The sequence below is a fragment of the Psammomys obesus genome, unplaced genomic scaffold (genome assembly GCF_907164565.1).
Source record: "Psammomys obesus unplaced genomic scaffold, mPsaObe1.curated_primary_1811, whole genome shotgun sequence".
NCBI classification, from domain to species: domain Eukaryota; kingdom Metazoa; phylum Chordata; class Mammalia; order Rodentia; family Muridae; genus Psammomys; species Psammomys obesus.
In genome coordinates, this window is record NW_026596040.1 from 37,718,246 (window position 1) to 37,732,852 (window position 14,607).

General features: G+C 47.9%; 1 protein-coding gene and 1 pseudogene across 1 annotated transcript in view; both read right to left on the reverse strand.

Moving 5' to 3' along the window:
• Positions 1-1,300: 1,300 nt before the first annotated feature.
• On the reverse strand, positions 1,301-10,204 carry LOC129687913 (60S ribosomal protein L35a-like; annotated as a pseudogene).
• Ark2c (arkadia (RNF111) C-terminal like ring finger ubiquitin ligase 2C) overlaps positions 8,605-14,607 on the reverse strand; it is a 104,087-nt gene continuing 98,084 nt past the window's right edge. The window contains exons 7-8 of the mRNA XM_055622543.1: positions 12,892-12,998; positions 8,605-12,485 (exon numbers count right to left, since the gene is read on the reverse strand). Of these exons, the coding sequence (XP_055478518.1) occupies positions 12,368-12,485; positions 12,892-12,998 (225 nt within the window). The 3' untranslated portion in view covers positions 8,605-12,367. The remainder of the gene's footprint in view (positions 12,486-12,891; positions 12,999-14,607) is intronic.

The window sequence follows — 14,607 nt, forward strand, 5'->3', positions numbered from 1 at the left end:
GGAAGTTAGCTCTTTCAGAACATGAGCCACATGACAGCACTCTCCCTTGTGGACACCAATGAGGAAGACACCTGGACCCTCACCAGAACCTTCTCAGGCTCTAAACACACCATGCATGGCCTCTTTCATCTTGTTGGTGTCAAGAACATCATGAACAAATACTAATCTCAAGAAATCTGTTTAAGTTTTTACACAATGAAATGCTTTTCAGGCATCTCCTTGATCCTTTGCACTGAACCTCAGAGTGTGGGGCACCCACATCTCTGAAGGAAAGTGAATTCTGACCCCTATGTCTTACACAATGTTGAAATCACACACATACACACACACACACACACATGTACACACACATACTACTAATAAGATTGTTTTGGGAGAGCTTTAGAATTTCTCAGAAGACTCTAGCAGAGAAGTTGTTTGTTTTCTTGGAAGATTATTAGACAACCTCGTAACAGAGCATAGTTTAAGTTTCTGGGGTAGAACTGAAGTGAGTGATCTCCCTGGATGAGATCTCCCTGGATCTGGAAGAGGGGTGACTCTCCAAGGAAACCTCCAGACTAGCTCCTATCTGACTTTCATTCTGATGTCACAGACATCAGAAGGCATCACCTGAGCAATGGGCAAAGAGCTGTGGGCAGGCCCGGCACAAAAGAAAGCAGACCACCTCACAACTCCTTCAGGACATCAAGCCAGAGTCAGGCTTCAGAGCAGGAAACTGACAAAGGAGGATGGGGGGGGGGGAAGAAAAACCTGAACGGTGAGGCTGATTTTCAGAGCTACGTTTCACCAGGTCTTCAATACAACTCCAGGTACCAGAGCTACGCAGCTACAGTTTTCAGCAAGAGAATGGAATCCATGCTCAACTAGGAGAAACTGTCAGGTGCTTTTACTGACAGCAAAGTCTGTCGGTTCTGTTGATGGCCAAATATCAAACTCAAAGCAAACAATGAAGGTTTTTGGAGGCTGGTGACAGGAAGCAGAGCTGCCGTCAGTGTGGTAACAGGCCTGAGAGTGGAAATGAAAGCAGAGCTCTGTGGGCTGAGGACCAGAAAGGGCTTTCTCTCCAATTGTGTGGAGCATCATTAGTTCAAGGATCCAAAAGTGTGTGTGCTGAGCCAAGCTCTGGCCAATCTAAAGTATCCAATTAGTTTCCTTACAAAGAAGGGGGATTGGGGGACAACACATCTACCCTTCCATAGCAAACCTGCTCCATTTATCATAAAAACCCCTGACGTGGTCCTGGGACTCAAACTCTTTTTCCCCCCACAAATCCACTTTTAGTTATTTACTTTTCATTAGTTTAAATCCGGGAAGGGTACAGCAGCACATGGTTTTTGTGTCCAATGGTCTTCGTAGGAAGGTTGTTTTGGAATTTGGCACGAACCAGGCTACTGTTTCCATGGGCTTGAATTACTTTTCCCCAGATCACTCTGGTTTTGTTTGGTTTGCCTCACTGTATTGTTTTTTGCTTCATACACATAAGCACATATCTCTTGCCTAAGTAGAATTTAGTTTTATCTTGGGCATAAACACCTTCAGTTTTAAGAAGAGCTGTGTGTTCTCTTTGGTTCCGGAGACGTTGTTTGTAGCCAGCAACCATGGCCTTGCACCATGGCCTTCCGGACACGTCTCCGGAGGGACGTGAGGCTCCCAGCAGGCCTCCACAGGCACCTGCTCCACAGGTGGAAGCAGCAAACTCAAACTCTTAAGGTTCTGTTCTTCCGATGGATACACCTACCCAATCCTGGTGTCCCACCCGCTGATGAAATAGAAGTCCCTCCTGTTGAGCTTGGTTCTAGGGGACGGGAAGACAACACAGGGTCCCTAAAAAATGGAAATTTCATCCTTCCTCTGGTGGGTCATGTGCCGGCTGACACAATGCAACCAGTTAGTTATATTCACAAACCAGTTAGTTATATGCACAAAGCCTCCATGGGCTTTCATGGAGCTGGGATGCTAACTATAGCCCTTAGGCAATTTACCAAAAACGCTCAGCTTTTCAGCGCTGTGCTCCCAAGACCATAACGCCTCCACAGTCTCTGTAGACGGTCCAGTGCAGTGTAAGACCTCCTGGATGACCAGTCCTGCTGGGGCTCACACGAGGGCTCTCGACTGCAGCACAGCACTTCCAGAGACGGAGAGGGGCTTTCTTCTCAAGAATCAGGATTGCTGTGAGAATTCATCTCTGCTCACTGAAGAGAACAGAAGCTGTCTGCAACCTTCACAGCTATGTTTTCAAGAGCCAAAGCAGAACTTTACAGCACTGGAACAGTCTGTGTGCTTCTAACATGTGTGAGCAACAAACACAGTAGAAATGCTGTCGTCTCCAAGTGAACTGTGTCAGGCGGACTCCATCGCTGACCCCTTCAAAGGCAAAGCCGCCTGGAAACAGCAATAGCGTTTAGGGAGGCGTGCAGTCAGCTTCCTGTGTATCTTTCTATTAAATCTGATTATCTTGACTCTGTTGACCCATTGTAATCTGACTCATTATAAAGCACTGAAATGCTGTACAAGAGATATTTCTTAAAGCTATATGTAATCTCTCTTAATAGATACTGTAGAAATCTGCATACAGATTTGAACACAGAACTCAAGAAATACTTTTTTAAACAACTACTTTTAATCTAGATCCTTGGGATAACATTTAAAAATTAAAACAACATGTATTTTAGCTTGCTTTAAAGCTGCTGCCCCCACCCCTCAAAATTTTAACTTAGGCCCCAAACTGCAATGGACTGGACAGCTATCACTTGTTTTATTAGTACACACCTCACAGAATCTCACCAATTTCCTCCCGTTTCTGCCATTTTGTTTCAGGAAAACTAAAGACAATGGAGAAATGGGCTGACCATTTAATGGTACTTAAAACTAGGGCAGGAGTTTAAAGATGTGGCTCAACCCATAGAGGGCTTACCAGGCAGTCACAGAAGGCCTGGGCTTGACCCCAGGATCACCTAAGCCAAGTGTGGTGATGCTCACTTATAATCTCAGTGTTCAGGGGATGATGACAGGGGAGCAGAAGTTCAAAGTCATCCTCAGCTACATGGAAAGAGTGAGGCCAGCCTAGACACATGAGACCCTGTCTGGAGCAAATGCATTGGGACATTTAGCATCCGTTTTATGAGCAAAGGCACAGACACCCATCCTCTAACCCCAGTCTTAGTATGTTTGGTCTTTTGACTCTGGGGTGGCTGTCATGCGGCTTCTGTGTGCTCCATCTCCCCAGATGCAAAGGCTGTGCTGCTGGGGACGTGGGGACTCACTGTCCCTGCTGTGCTCAGCAGCAGGCATAAGGCCTTTTGAAGTCCATCTGCAGCCAGGACTGACATGTGATGACGTCTCAGGCTGCTCCTCACTGGGAAGGCTCCCAGTTGAAGCTGTTTAGATGGTCTTCTTCTGGCATTCATCTTTTACAGAATATAGTAGGTGACTGTTGCCACACCTCTTGGGCCACGCCAATGCCCACGTGAAAACTGTGCCGGTTACTTATAGCATCTGTGATCTTTAAAAAGAGTGTTGTGTGACTTTCATAGTTTCGAATACTTCCCTTTTTCAGTGAAAACAAATTCAAATTTGTGGTAAATAAAAATCAGTAATGTCTTCCAAACATTCTATTGTCCCACAGTTACGGAAAGTCTGAGAAAGCTTTGGGTACTTCAGGCAGGTGCAGCTGTGCTAACTGGAGGCTTGCTTTTGTGTTAGCTGTGCACCTTACTTGTGTTTGAATGGCAAAAAGTACAAAAGTACAAGATCTAGCATGGTCGTTCCTTCTGTTGCAAGTTGAAGCTTTAAGGTTTTGAAGTCCCAATGTCAAAACCTTAAAATGAAAGCAACATGCATTTGGTTAGTGAATATAACAAGGTTTTATGTGTGTGATGAATCTAATCCCATTTTAATGACTTGGCAATGATGTTGTGACGAGGAAAACACAAAAGCAGTGGATTTAGACACTCCACAGAGACCCAGAGTTCTGACAGGTCTGAGCTTCTGATTTAGACTGCATGGAAGCCAAGAGATAAAAGTGTAGCTTAGGGCATTCATTCTGGTTTGTAAACTATGATTCCATGACCAAACCGCACAGTTTAGTTTGTGGTTGTCAAAGCTTATGCTGCTCCAAAAATATAGACATCAACAGTAGTAGACAAGCAGACTCATATATGCAACACACACACACAGAGCATTTTTATGCCATCTATGTCATTTCTTTTCTGTGTATTTATTTGATGTGAATGTTTTTAATGTGTTTAAAAAAAAGGTTAGGAAGTATTTTTAAAGGCCAATGAAGCAGATACTATTAATTATCCCAATTTTAATCGATGGAGAAGTGAAGCATAGAGGGTTTAAGCATCTTTCCCAAAGTCACATTGTTGGCATGGAGGTGATTCTGCTGGCCTGCCCTCAGGGATCCAGCAATTGCTTAACTCATCACCTGGTCTCTGCCAGGTACACCAGGTGTATGCCTGATAAAGGTACCTGCCTGCCACCCCAGGTCTCTCTGTTCTATCTCTCTCTCTTTCCATGTCCTAGGCACCCCCCTTTCTCTTCCTTCCTGCCCCCCCCTTCATGGCTGGATTGCTGCATCTCACCTTCTCCAGGTCCTCACTCTTCTCCCTTCCTCCAATAAACCTTCTTATACTGGATCTGTTGCATTGCATAATTCCTCAGGGGCATACCTTGCCATGGGCCCACCATGATACCCCCTCACTGCATTATATTTTATAACAAACTTAGCTACCAGGTAGCATGGAAGCCCACAGGAGGGCAGGGCTTCTCTTCAAATGAAATGTAGAAAAGAAGTTCCATCCATAGTTCCAAAAACAGGAAAAGACAGTAGCTGTGGTGGGCTAGGGAATAAGGAGAAGCTGCCAGGACAAGAGGGCCATTCAACCCCATGGATGAGTGGGCAAAGTCGTGTATTTGATACAAGACAGCTTGGAAATGGGAAGGGATCCTGGGCCAGGAAAGCTGGGGCAGCAGCAGCTGGAGGCAGGATGTGCTGCTTCTGGTGTGTCCTGGAGGCCCCCAGGAGGCCCAGGACTGAGAAAGGGCTTTGCTCCTCCTCAGTCTGAGGATCATTGTAGTGACCGGAGTCCAGGGAGCTGGAGAGAATTCTCCCAGTGCACCCTGAGATACCGCTTTCCCCCTCACAGTGCACTGGGAGGGCAGGAGGAGGCCAGGGAGACTGAATGGGCGTTGAGTAGGCACCAAGTCCAGGGGGAAAGCTGCTCCCTATTCCACCCACCACCACAACCACACTCCACCCTGCTTCTCTTAAAGTATAAACAGGAGCTAGAAGGAGCTGGGACTGTGTAGACACAGAGCTAGACCTAGTTGGTGACCCACATTGGCAAAACTGAGAATATGACAAATGACAAAGCATAGCAGGCATGGCAGCTGGTGAGACAAGGACTAAGAAGCTTGGCTCATGGTTTCAAAGAAAAGAAATGCATAAAAACCTCCAGGTGGAGCTTGATCAAGTGGCTCATTGGCACAATGTGATGTATGGACTGTAATAACAATGTGTCAATAGTGGCTCGTGTGTTGCACTAATGAGCCATGTTGACACCAGAGCTGGGTAGTGAAGTAAGGGAGAGTACATAGACATTCTGTACAGCCTACCTGAATGTTTCTATTAACCTAAATCCATTCTTTCAAGGAAAAAAGTCTGCTGCTTTTTTTTTTTTTAAAGCAGTTGCTATGGTCTATTTGTAGCTTATGAAATAAAGTGATTTTTCAGTTCTCTGAGATCACACATTTTTGAGAATATTCCCTGACCCTTGAGCTTGGGTTCTTCTGATAGGGTAGAAACCCGCCCCAGCTATGTAAATCAAGGTCAGTTTTTATGCAGAACAAGTAAATAGCCCTCGGTTCAAACACAGAAGAGGCTATGTTTGAAAGTTGATCAAAACTTGGAACTTCTCCCCCTTGAAAACCTATAAAGGTTGGAAAACAGGCCAATTAGATGACTGATCCTTGGCTATGGGAAAAAGACTACACCGAGAGACAAAGAAAAAAAAGGGAAACTGTGTTAACCAGCTCTGTTTTGCTGGGTCAAAATGCCTAGGTAAACAACATACAAGAAGGGAAGTTTCTTTGAGTTCATGGTTTCGGGGGAGTTGGTCCACAGTTGACAGCCTGCTGCTTTGGGGCCTGTCAGAGGAGTAGGATAGTACTGGAGGAGAGAGTGGCTGAGGAGGTTGCTGCAAGCACGGAGGCCAGCAGGTAGAGAGGAGGAGGTTCCCACGTCACTGTTGGAGGATCTAGCCACAGTAACCTAACACCCTCCCACTAGGCCCCACCTCATAAAGGCTCCCACATCTCAGCAGCACCTACTAGCGGACCAAGCAACCCCTGAGCCTTTGGGGACACTGGCCAACTGAAGTTCTTCCGAAGCTTCTACACATGCGCCGAAACAAAACAGGCTGCACTCGTGAGCTGTAGTTAGCAATGCAGTTCATTTTTATTAGTTATAAATAAAGTACAAAAAATCCACCCAAAGTGAATCTAAGCAGTTACACAATTCCTAACGTCTCCGCCTGTTCATTGATGCACTATTGCTTTAATAGTCATAATAAATATTTTTTTCTAGCTTTCTGCTATAAAATAGTCTATGTAGCAAAATGTTGCACAGCACAACAGAACAGAACAGCAGGAAGATTACAAAAAAAGGACAATCAACACTGGGGATAATCCCTTCACTTACCAGGGGCAACAAACGGCCCCTTGGAGAGCCTAGTGTGGCCCTCTCCACAGCTGACGGGAGAAGACCTTATCCCACTGAGTGGGGAGGCTCCAGGGTGGGGCATTGCCAGCCAGAGCATAGGGCCCGTCCTACTCTGGCCCTACCCAACAGTGTAGCCCATGCGGAGCCCTGCAGGGGGCAGTGTCTGCCAGGCCTGGCAGTGTGCTGATTGTGCTCCACTAGCATGGTGGGTGACTCCACAGGCCATCTCCAAGAAAAGCAAGGCTCCAGGGCAGAGGCAGGAGAGAAGCTGGGCAGCAGCAAGCAAGATGCCTCATCAGAAGGATGGGGCTGAGGGACCACACCCGGTCTAGCCACACAGGTAGGTGGTGTGGCTACCCAGGGTCTCCATTCCCTCCTCTGTGCCAGAGCTATGCAAACCCATGGGGCCTCCTGTGGAGGGTGGAGCTACCCACCAGGCAAAGGCAGTGATGTCAAGAGCCAAAAAGGGGGAGGGATGAGTTAGGAGAAGAGGGAAAGAGGAGGGTCAGCATGCCAGGGGTCCAGCCCACTCCCCAGGCTTAATCCAGGGCCCACTTCCTCAAGGCCTCCTCACTGTCACTCTCACACAGATAAGTGAGGCTGAAGTCATAGCTCTCTAAGTCCCCAGCAGCCCCTGTCTACAGCCCCTGTCTGTAGCCCCTGTGGAACATAGGCAAAGGGAGATTGCTGAGGAGAAGGCATGATACAATTCTGGGTCCCAAGTTCTTATCCAGACAAAATAGGGGTGGGAGTGGAGATCCATAGAACACCATAGACTTCTGTTCTAGCAGCTATCTCTCTCAGGTAATACGAAATGGATCTCAGCTCAGTCTCAGAACAACCAACTAACCTTGAGAAAGTCCACGTTTCCTATGCAAGGACATATCTACCTAACTGGCCTCCTTGCCACCTGCAGGATGCCATATTTAAGAGGACCCTGCTGGTGGCTGCTTTGACCAGATCACTAAGATAACTCTTAACTGGCTCCCTCTGCTCTCTATTTCTCTTCTCGCCTTCCCTCCATCCTTTCCTCTTCCATCTCTGCTGCGATAAATGAGAGACCCATCTTTGTGGTCTCCCTGGGACTGTGACATATTCTTTCTGAATCAGGAGGACCCAAGAGATCACCCTTCCTGCCTCCCTCTCTCAGAAGAGGAACTCAGGAGTCCAGGGACTCCCTTGATCACAGGGAGGATGCTGTGGGGCTGGTCTGGAAACCCAAGCCTTCTGGCCGCCACCTAATGGAGCAGGCTTTCTGTTTTTGATTATGCTCAATGTGTCCGAAGGACCCCAATTCTGGAACCTTAGTGAGTGGGAGCCCAGATATGTCTCAGTAACCTCCAGCACCCTGAAACTGTCCTCAGGGGTTGAAGGATGAGTGGGCTTGAGAATGAAAGAAGGGGAGGGAAGATGGAAAGCAGGTTTCAGGTGGAAAAGGGGCTGGGGGAGGGGGCCAAGGGTGGCAAGTGAAAGGATTACCCCAGTCTGCTGACAAGTGCAAATTATATTTATATATGTGCTAAATACAGTCACTATATTGGAGCTTTTCACTAGATCACAGCATACAGAATCAAAGGTTTGCATTTCGTATGGAATGTATCCAAAGAGGCCAGCACCACAGTAGGACAGCTTGCAATCACACACCCTGATAGTTTGGACAAAATAAAGTTTCGCAGACTTTTATTTAAAATGGGTTTTTTTTTTGTTTGTGTTTTCGCAGTTGTCATCGTACCAATGCATGCAAAGCATTCCACTCCCAGAAACGACGCCAAAATGAGGTAATAGGAGCAATAAAAAACATTAGTATCCTTTCTAAATAAATAAATTATAATTAAAAATGCAAAACAACTATAAAAATAATTAAATAAGAACCCACGGTATCTACAAGTTAGTCATAAATTATGATTGTTAAATATAAGGCATTTAAACTCACAAAAACCCTGTAAACTAGCAACGTGCCATGTTTTTTATTTTTTGTGTTTTTTTTTCTTTTTTGTTTTTCTATCAGCTGAAATCGCTCTAGCATTTGCTCTACGCGCGCGCAGGAAATGAAACACAAGGGGACCTGACAGACGTTGCTACAGCCCCACAAGGGGAATGTTTGTCCCGCAAGAGGGGGGGGGCTTGGGGGATTTCTTCAGGAAAAAAAGTCTGGTGCTTTTTTCTTCACCATTGAAAAACTGTGCTTGTTCGTTAGGCGTAAAGAGTTAAGAATGCTTGCACGGAGGCTAGGGGCCTTTGCAAAGAGGAGCTTGAGGCGTCACAGGTGGTGGCGAGGGTGACCGGGGAGCCTGGGGTCCTGGCCAGGTGGAGGAGTGTGCAGCCCCAGCTGCCCGTTGCCTGTGCCCAGCTGGATTCGTGGCGATGTGTTGATTGGTGTCCTCAGTGGGCCTGCTGCGCCATGGCTGCGGTTAGGAGGCCCGACTCGAACCTGGGGCCGCTGTCAAAGGCACTCATGCGTCTCCGTCAGAAAAGGGTCTGAGTCCCGTGAGTTGAGCAGGAGAACTGCATACGACTCTCTCCTGGAGATGGTGGATGTGAGATGCTGAGGCCTGGCCCCGCCCGTCACTGCTCTTCTCTGGCTCCTTCACCCTTCTAGGGACTTAGCAGAGGCACTGGCTTTTCTCCACCCAATCAGCTGCCCTGAAACAGGAGCTGGGAGGGCTCTAGGTGCTGCTCCAGTCCCCACCACCAGGGCACAGGGTAGATGGGAAGGGGTGTGTGTGTGTGTGGCAGGATCAACCCCTTCCCTGCCCAGGCCCTAATGTTAGCCTGGGATATTCAAAGCGCCTGCACAAACGGGAGCAAGGAGAAACCATCCTGCCCTCTCTTGCTCAGCCTGTGTGCCTCAGCCTCTGAAGCAGGTATATTCGGGCACAGAGGCCTCTCCCCAGCATGACTGGCACACAGCTCTGCAACTTGAAAGATGTGTTGACGCTAGGGAGAACCACAGGATGTGTATTGGGAGAAAGTTATCGAGCATTCCATCCAACCTCATTGTGTCACAGCTGAGGAAGCTGAGGCCCAGCAGACCAAGGGGTGTGGGGAGAGGTTCCAGTCCGCCTGTGGGGAGCCAGGACTAGAATCTGGGACACTGGTTCCAGTTCCCTCCTGGGTCCCTACCAATTCCCTTTCCCTGCAAGCCTTTCAGGACAGCCTCAAAGGAACAGAGAGTGAGTGGCCTCAGAGAGTAATGCCCTGCCTTGACCACCCCAACTACTTCTGAGCCACAGCCATCTTCTGATGAAATCTTGGTTTTCGAAAGGTCACAGATGAAGCAGAGGACCATGAGGCTAAGGGATACCATCGGCCTCCTCTCCTTTGGGGAGCAGCAGGAGAAAAGTCACAGTTCTTGTGGCTTTTTGTCAGCAGCAGCTCCCTGACATCCTGACTCGAGCATTCTTTCCGCACCTGCTGGGTATCCAGCCTTTGCCCTTGGAGACACTGTTCATGATGGCAACCAGAGTCGGACAGGGCCATGGTCAACACAGCTGACCTGCGCTGTTCACCGTAAGCACGTTGGATGCGTGCTACTCCTCTGCTCCTCTCCTAGTTCCACCAAGCCCAGCCAACACTTAGTGATCACCTTCCTCAGCACTCACCCCAGTAGGCACTCAACAGAGACTTCATGAGATGCCAGAAGATGGATCCTGGGAGTAGCCTTTGTCTGGAGAGTGGACAGAGCGCCATTCCTTCATGATGGTGTCAGTTGTGCTAGAAGGATCTCTCTCTTAAGTCCGATCGGCCTCTGTCAGTTTTCATCCTGATTCTTCCTCGGCTCACTTAACTTGGTGGAATCCCTCCATTTATCTGATCTGTATCCTATTTCCTGGCCTTACTCATAGGAGGGCACTGAGATTGTCCAGTGTTTGGGTTCCGGGTAGATTCTAAGAGCAGTGCAAATGAGGGAGGGAGGAGGAAAGCAAGGAACAGAGGAACGTTACAGGATGGCAGGCAACCTAGCATTTTCTGCACATGATAAGAGCTACACTTTGGGTTAAAATTTGGCAGATCTTTTCCAATATTCTGTCCTCCCATCTCTCTGAAAAAAATTACAGAGTAGTACAAAAAGCATACTGCAATACAATGTCAACTGGAACTTTTCGTCTCCTTTTCCTGCTCCAGCCACTAAACCCTCAGAGGCTTCCATGAGAGAGTAGAGCCCAGAGGGGCTGAGTGGCGTTAGTCCTCAGATCTAGGTGAAGGAGAAGGAATGGGGGGATGGGAACACACTGTTGTTTCTCCCCACTGGAAGGAGAAGGAACTGAGGCACAGAGAAAGAAAGGAACTTTTGCAAAGTCACAGATGAAGCAGAGGACCATGAGGCTAAGGGAGACCATCGGCCTCCCACCAGTGGTCTCAAAGCCAGGGCCTTCTCCCAGGGACTGAATGGCAGGATCCTATAGGAAGCTCAAGTTACTCCCAAGGTTGTGAACTTGACCTCACCCTCTCACTCTAGCTGAGAGCACTTTGGCCAAGGCCAAGCGCACACTGCCAATACTGTTTTCTCTGTATCATCTGGTTAATTTTTTGCATAGGGAGGCAGTGGCTTCATTGCCTCTTTGCGGCAAAATGAGAGCTCAGGCTAAAGTTAGGAACTGGAGTGATCAGGGGAGCTGCTGGCTCCCAGCAACCTGGGGCAGCTGGAGCTGGAGGCAGCGTCCTCCCTGGCTCAGTTTGGAGCCTAGGAAAATAGCTGGGGCCAAGCAATGGACCTTAGGACTAGGGAGCCCACACTGAGATGGACCCCCTTCAACTAGCTAGGGCTCTGCCCTCCTCACCTTGCCTGAAAGCCTCAGAGACCCAGTGAGACCCAATCTGCTCCTTTTAAGCCCCACCTCCTTCTCAGATGCCCCACCTACACTCCGTGCACTGTAAACATGAGAAAAACAAAGCCCAAGGAAAAAACAAAAACAACAAACGAGAACCCCCCTCCCGCCTCCCAACCCGGGTGAAAAATTATCATCTTTGTTTTTTTCACCGTAAACAGGATTTGGCTTTTTTTTTTTCTTTCACCTTTGATTTCTTTTTTTTTCTTTCCTTTTTTTTTTTTCTTTTTGCTCATAAAGACGGGAAGATTGGGGCTGTCGTTGGTTGGTTGGTTCGTCAGGCACCAAAACAAGAAACTCAATGAGAAATATTTGGTGCAAGTTCAGTAATAGCGACATGTCCACCACAGATGACTAGAGCACCACACACGACATTTTTCTTAAGCTAACATGCTCCGGCTGCCGTCCACAGAATAGCTAGAGACCCCTACATGATTTCTACGTGGTCAAGAGGTATATACACAATCCTTCAAAGGACAGGATTTGGGGGCCGGTCTTCAGCTAGTACCCTCAAGATCACATCTAGTTCTCAGCAGCTGGGCCCCCCCTTCCCGCCCCTGCTCTGGGCACAGCCAGCTCCCTCCCCGCTGCACAGCAAGGCAATGAGGCAGTCACCATTCCAGATGGGTGGGTCCTCCCTACCCCTTCTCTCCCTCCAACACTGATATCAACTCCTCTTTCCACAAAAAAAAAATGTGCTTGCAGGCTTCTTCTCTACGTCAAATGGCTCAGAAGGCAAAGTTTGGCTGCAAGGGCTATGGCCGTGGGGGGGACCTGGTGAAGGAAATGGGGCATCCACTGGCTAGCTCCTCCTTCAGCTGTCAGCTCCCAGTTGTGTCTCAATGTCCACTCGGCAGATGGGGCATTTCTTGCTCATGGCGAGCCACTGGTCCACACACAGTTGGTGGAAGAGATGCATACAAGGTAGGCGTCTGGAAAAGGAAAGAGTCGGTGACCAGCAGCAGGGGCAAGGGGATGAAGACCACTGGGAACTTGACAAAGAGGGCTCTTAGAACCCAGACCCTAGACTGAGGTTGTGGCTCACATTGGAAACCATGCCTGGAAGTAAGTCTCAAAGCTCTCTTCCATAAAGGCCTTTGCCTCCTCTTAGATCCATCCAAGACAATATCACACTTTGCCTCCATGACTCCATGCTCACGGTTACACCTGTAGAGTATTCCATACCTAACTTCACTAGTGCAGCCAGGAAACACAGAAGCACACTTGGTACCTAAGGTACACATCAAGTAAGTGCCTCCTTCCTTGAGCATTTGGTGCAGTGACCAGCCCTAATGCCCATGAGAGTGGGGACCGGTACTCAAAGGAGTGGTCTCTTACCTCACGTCCTCTCCATCCTCCAACATAGACAGACAAATTGTGCATTTCTCATCTGCATCTGACTCCTCCCCTTCGTCTTTCTTGCCCTTGCTGTCCTGGGGTCTTCGCTGTGAATAGAGGGGGGAAAATTAGTTACCCGGTAAAGACTGCTACGGGCAATTTAGCTTTTGCCCACAGCCTCCTCCCACTTGGGTGGCCTCTCTGTTCCTTTGGATTCACCCCTAGCTCCTTACTCTTGCTTCTGGAAGAGAAGGTAAAAATCAAGTGAGGAAGAGGCCGGCACTGCTGGTGGTTGTCAGGGGACCAGTGTTTGCAGGAGTCAGGGTCCTAGTCAATCTGCCTTTGTAGAGCTATATATGTGAATTTTTACTTCCCCTGCCTCCCTCTCATTGTCCACTCCCTCTCACACACGCTCAACATGTACCCCTGCCTCTAAGTCCGGAATGTTTCCTTCCTCGCTCCCTCTTTTTCTCCCTCCCTCCCTTTCTTCTTTCCTTTCTTCCTTCCTTCCCACATCCCTACATTCCTCTTTCCACTAATGTCTGTCCATCTACGCTCTCATTATTACATGAACACAAAATTTCTCCACCCACCATTAACCCCTGTGATTTGTACCACATGGTTCTCAACTGCTCTCTACAGCTGGGTTTCTCCCTATCCATAAAGCCCCTTCATGATAAGCAGTAGCTCTAGCGTGAGGTTGAATGCCATGCAGCTACTGCGCATGCTTCCCGGTTTACACATTTCTATTCATAATTCTATGTTAACTGTTTGACTGCAGTTAAGCACTGTGCAGAAGTTTTCAAGTGTTACACGCGGCCAAGTACAAGGTGCCATTGCTGCTTCATAAATATTCTGGGGAAGGAGACACCTAACTGTTTAATTAAATCAGCCCACTCTCCATACCCCTGTCCCCTTGCTTCAGATCTGATCATAAGTCTGAGAGTAACCACAGGAAGCGAATCATCCATTCTGTCCTCTCTCCAGAAGCAAGCAAACTGCAAGGTGGTTTTGCAAAGAGGCTTGTGCAATCACAAGGTGAAGACCAGGGACTGACCTTGGGGCCGGAGCTAGTTGTCAGAGCTACCTACTCCAGTTGCAAACTCGAAAGTTCCCTCCTCTGATTTGGTCTGGGGGTGCTCTGCCCCGGCTAGAGCACATGAAGAAACCTGTTGTTTCTGCTGTAGGCCTCTCTCGTGTGCCCCATGTACCAGATGCAAATGATGCCAGGCTTCCACAAAGTCCCTTCATCCAGAAAAACACGCTGTATCCCTTGTCCTATGTGTTTGCCATGCATGATTTTTCAGTATTAATAGAGTTACGGTGATGTGCCTGCTGAAGGGCCAGCCGTGTCTGTGGGAGGACTGGCCCTGCAAGAAAAGGGATACCCAGAAAAACAGCGCTGAGCCCCAACCATGTGACTGGTTTCTGCTGCTTTTCTCCACCGCTTTTCATTATTTCCTTTTTGTGTCCTAATTTCAGTTCAACAGTATCGTGCATAGCTGCTTCTAATCTTTATTTCTCTGTTTTCACATCTTATTTTTTATTCTGTCTTAGGTCTTTCCATTATCTACAGAACTTTCATTTTAACTTCAGCTTTTTTTTAGCATTTATTTAATATTCACTATTTATCTACCTTCTCATTTCACCAACTTCTTTCTTCCTTTCTTTTCTTTCTTTCTTTCTTTCTTTCTTTCTTTCTTTCTTTCTTTCTTT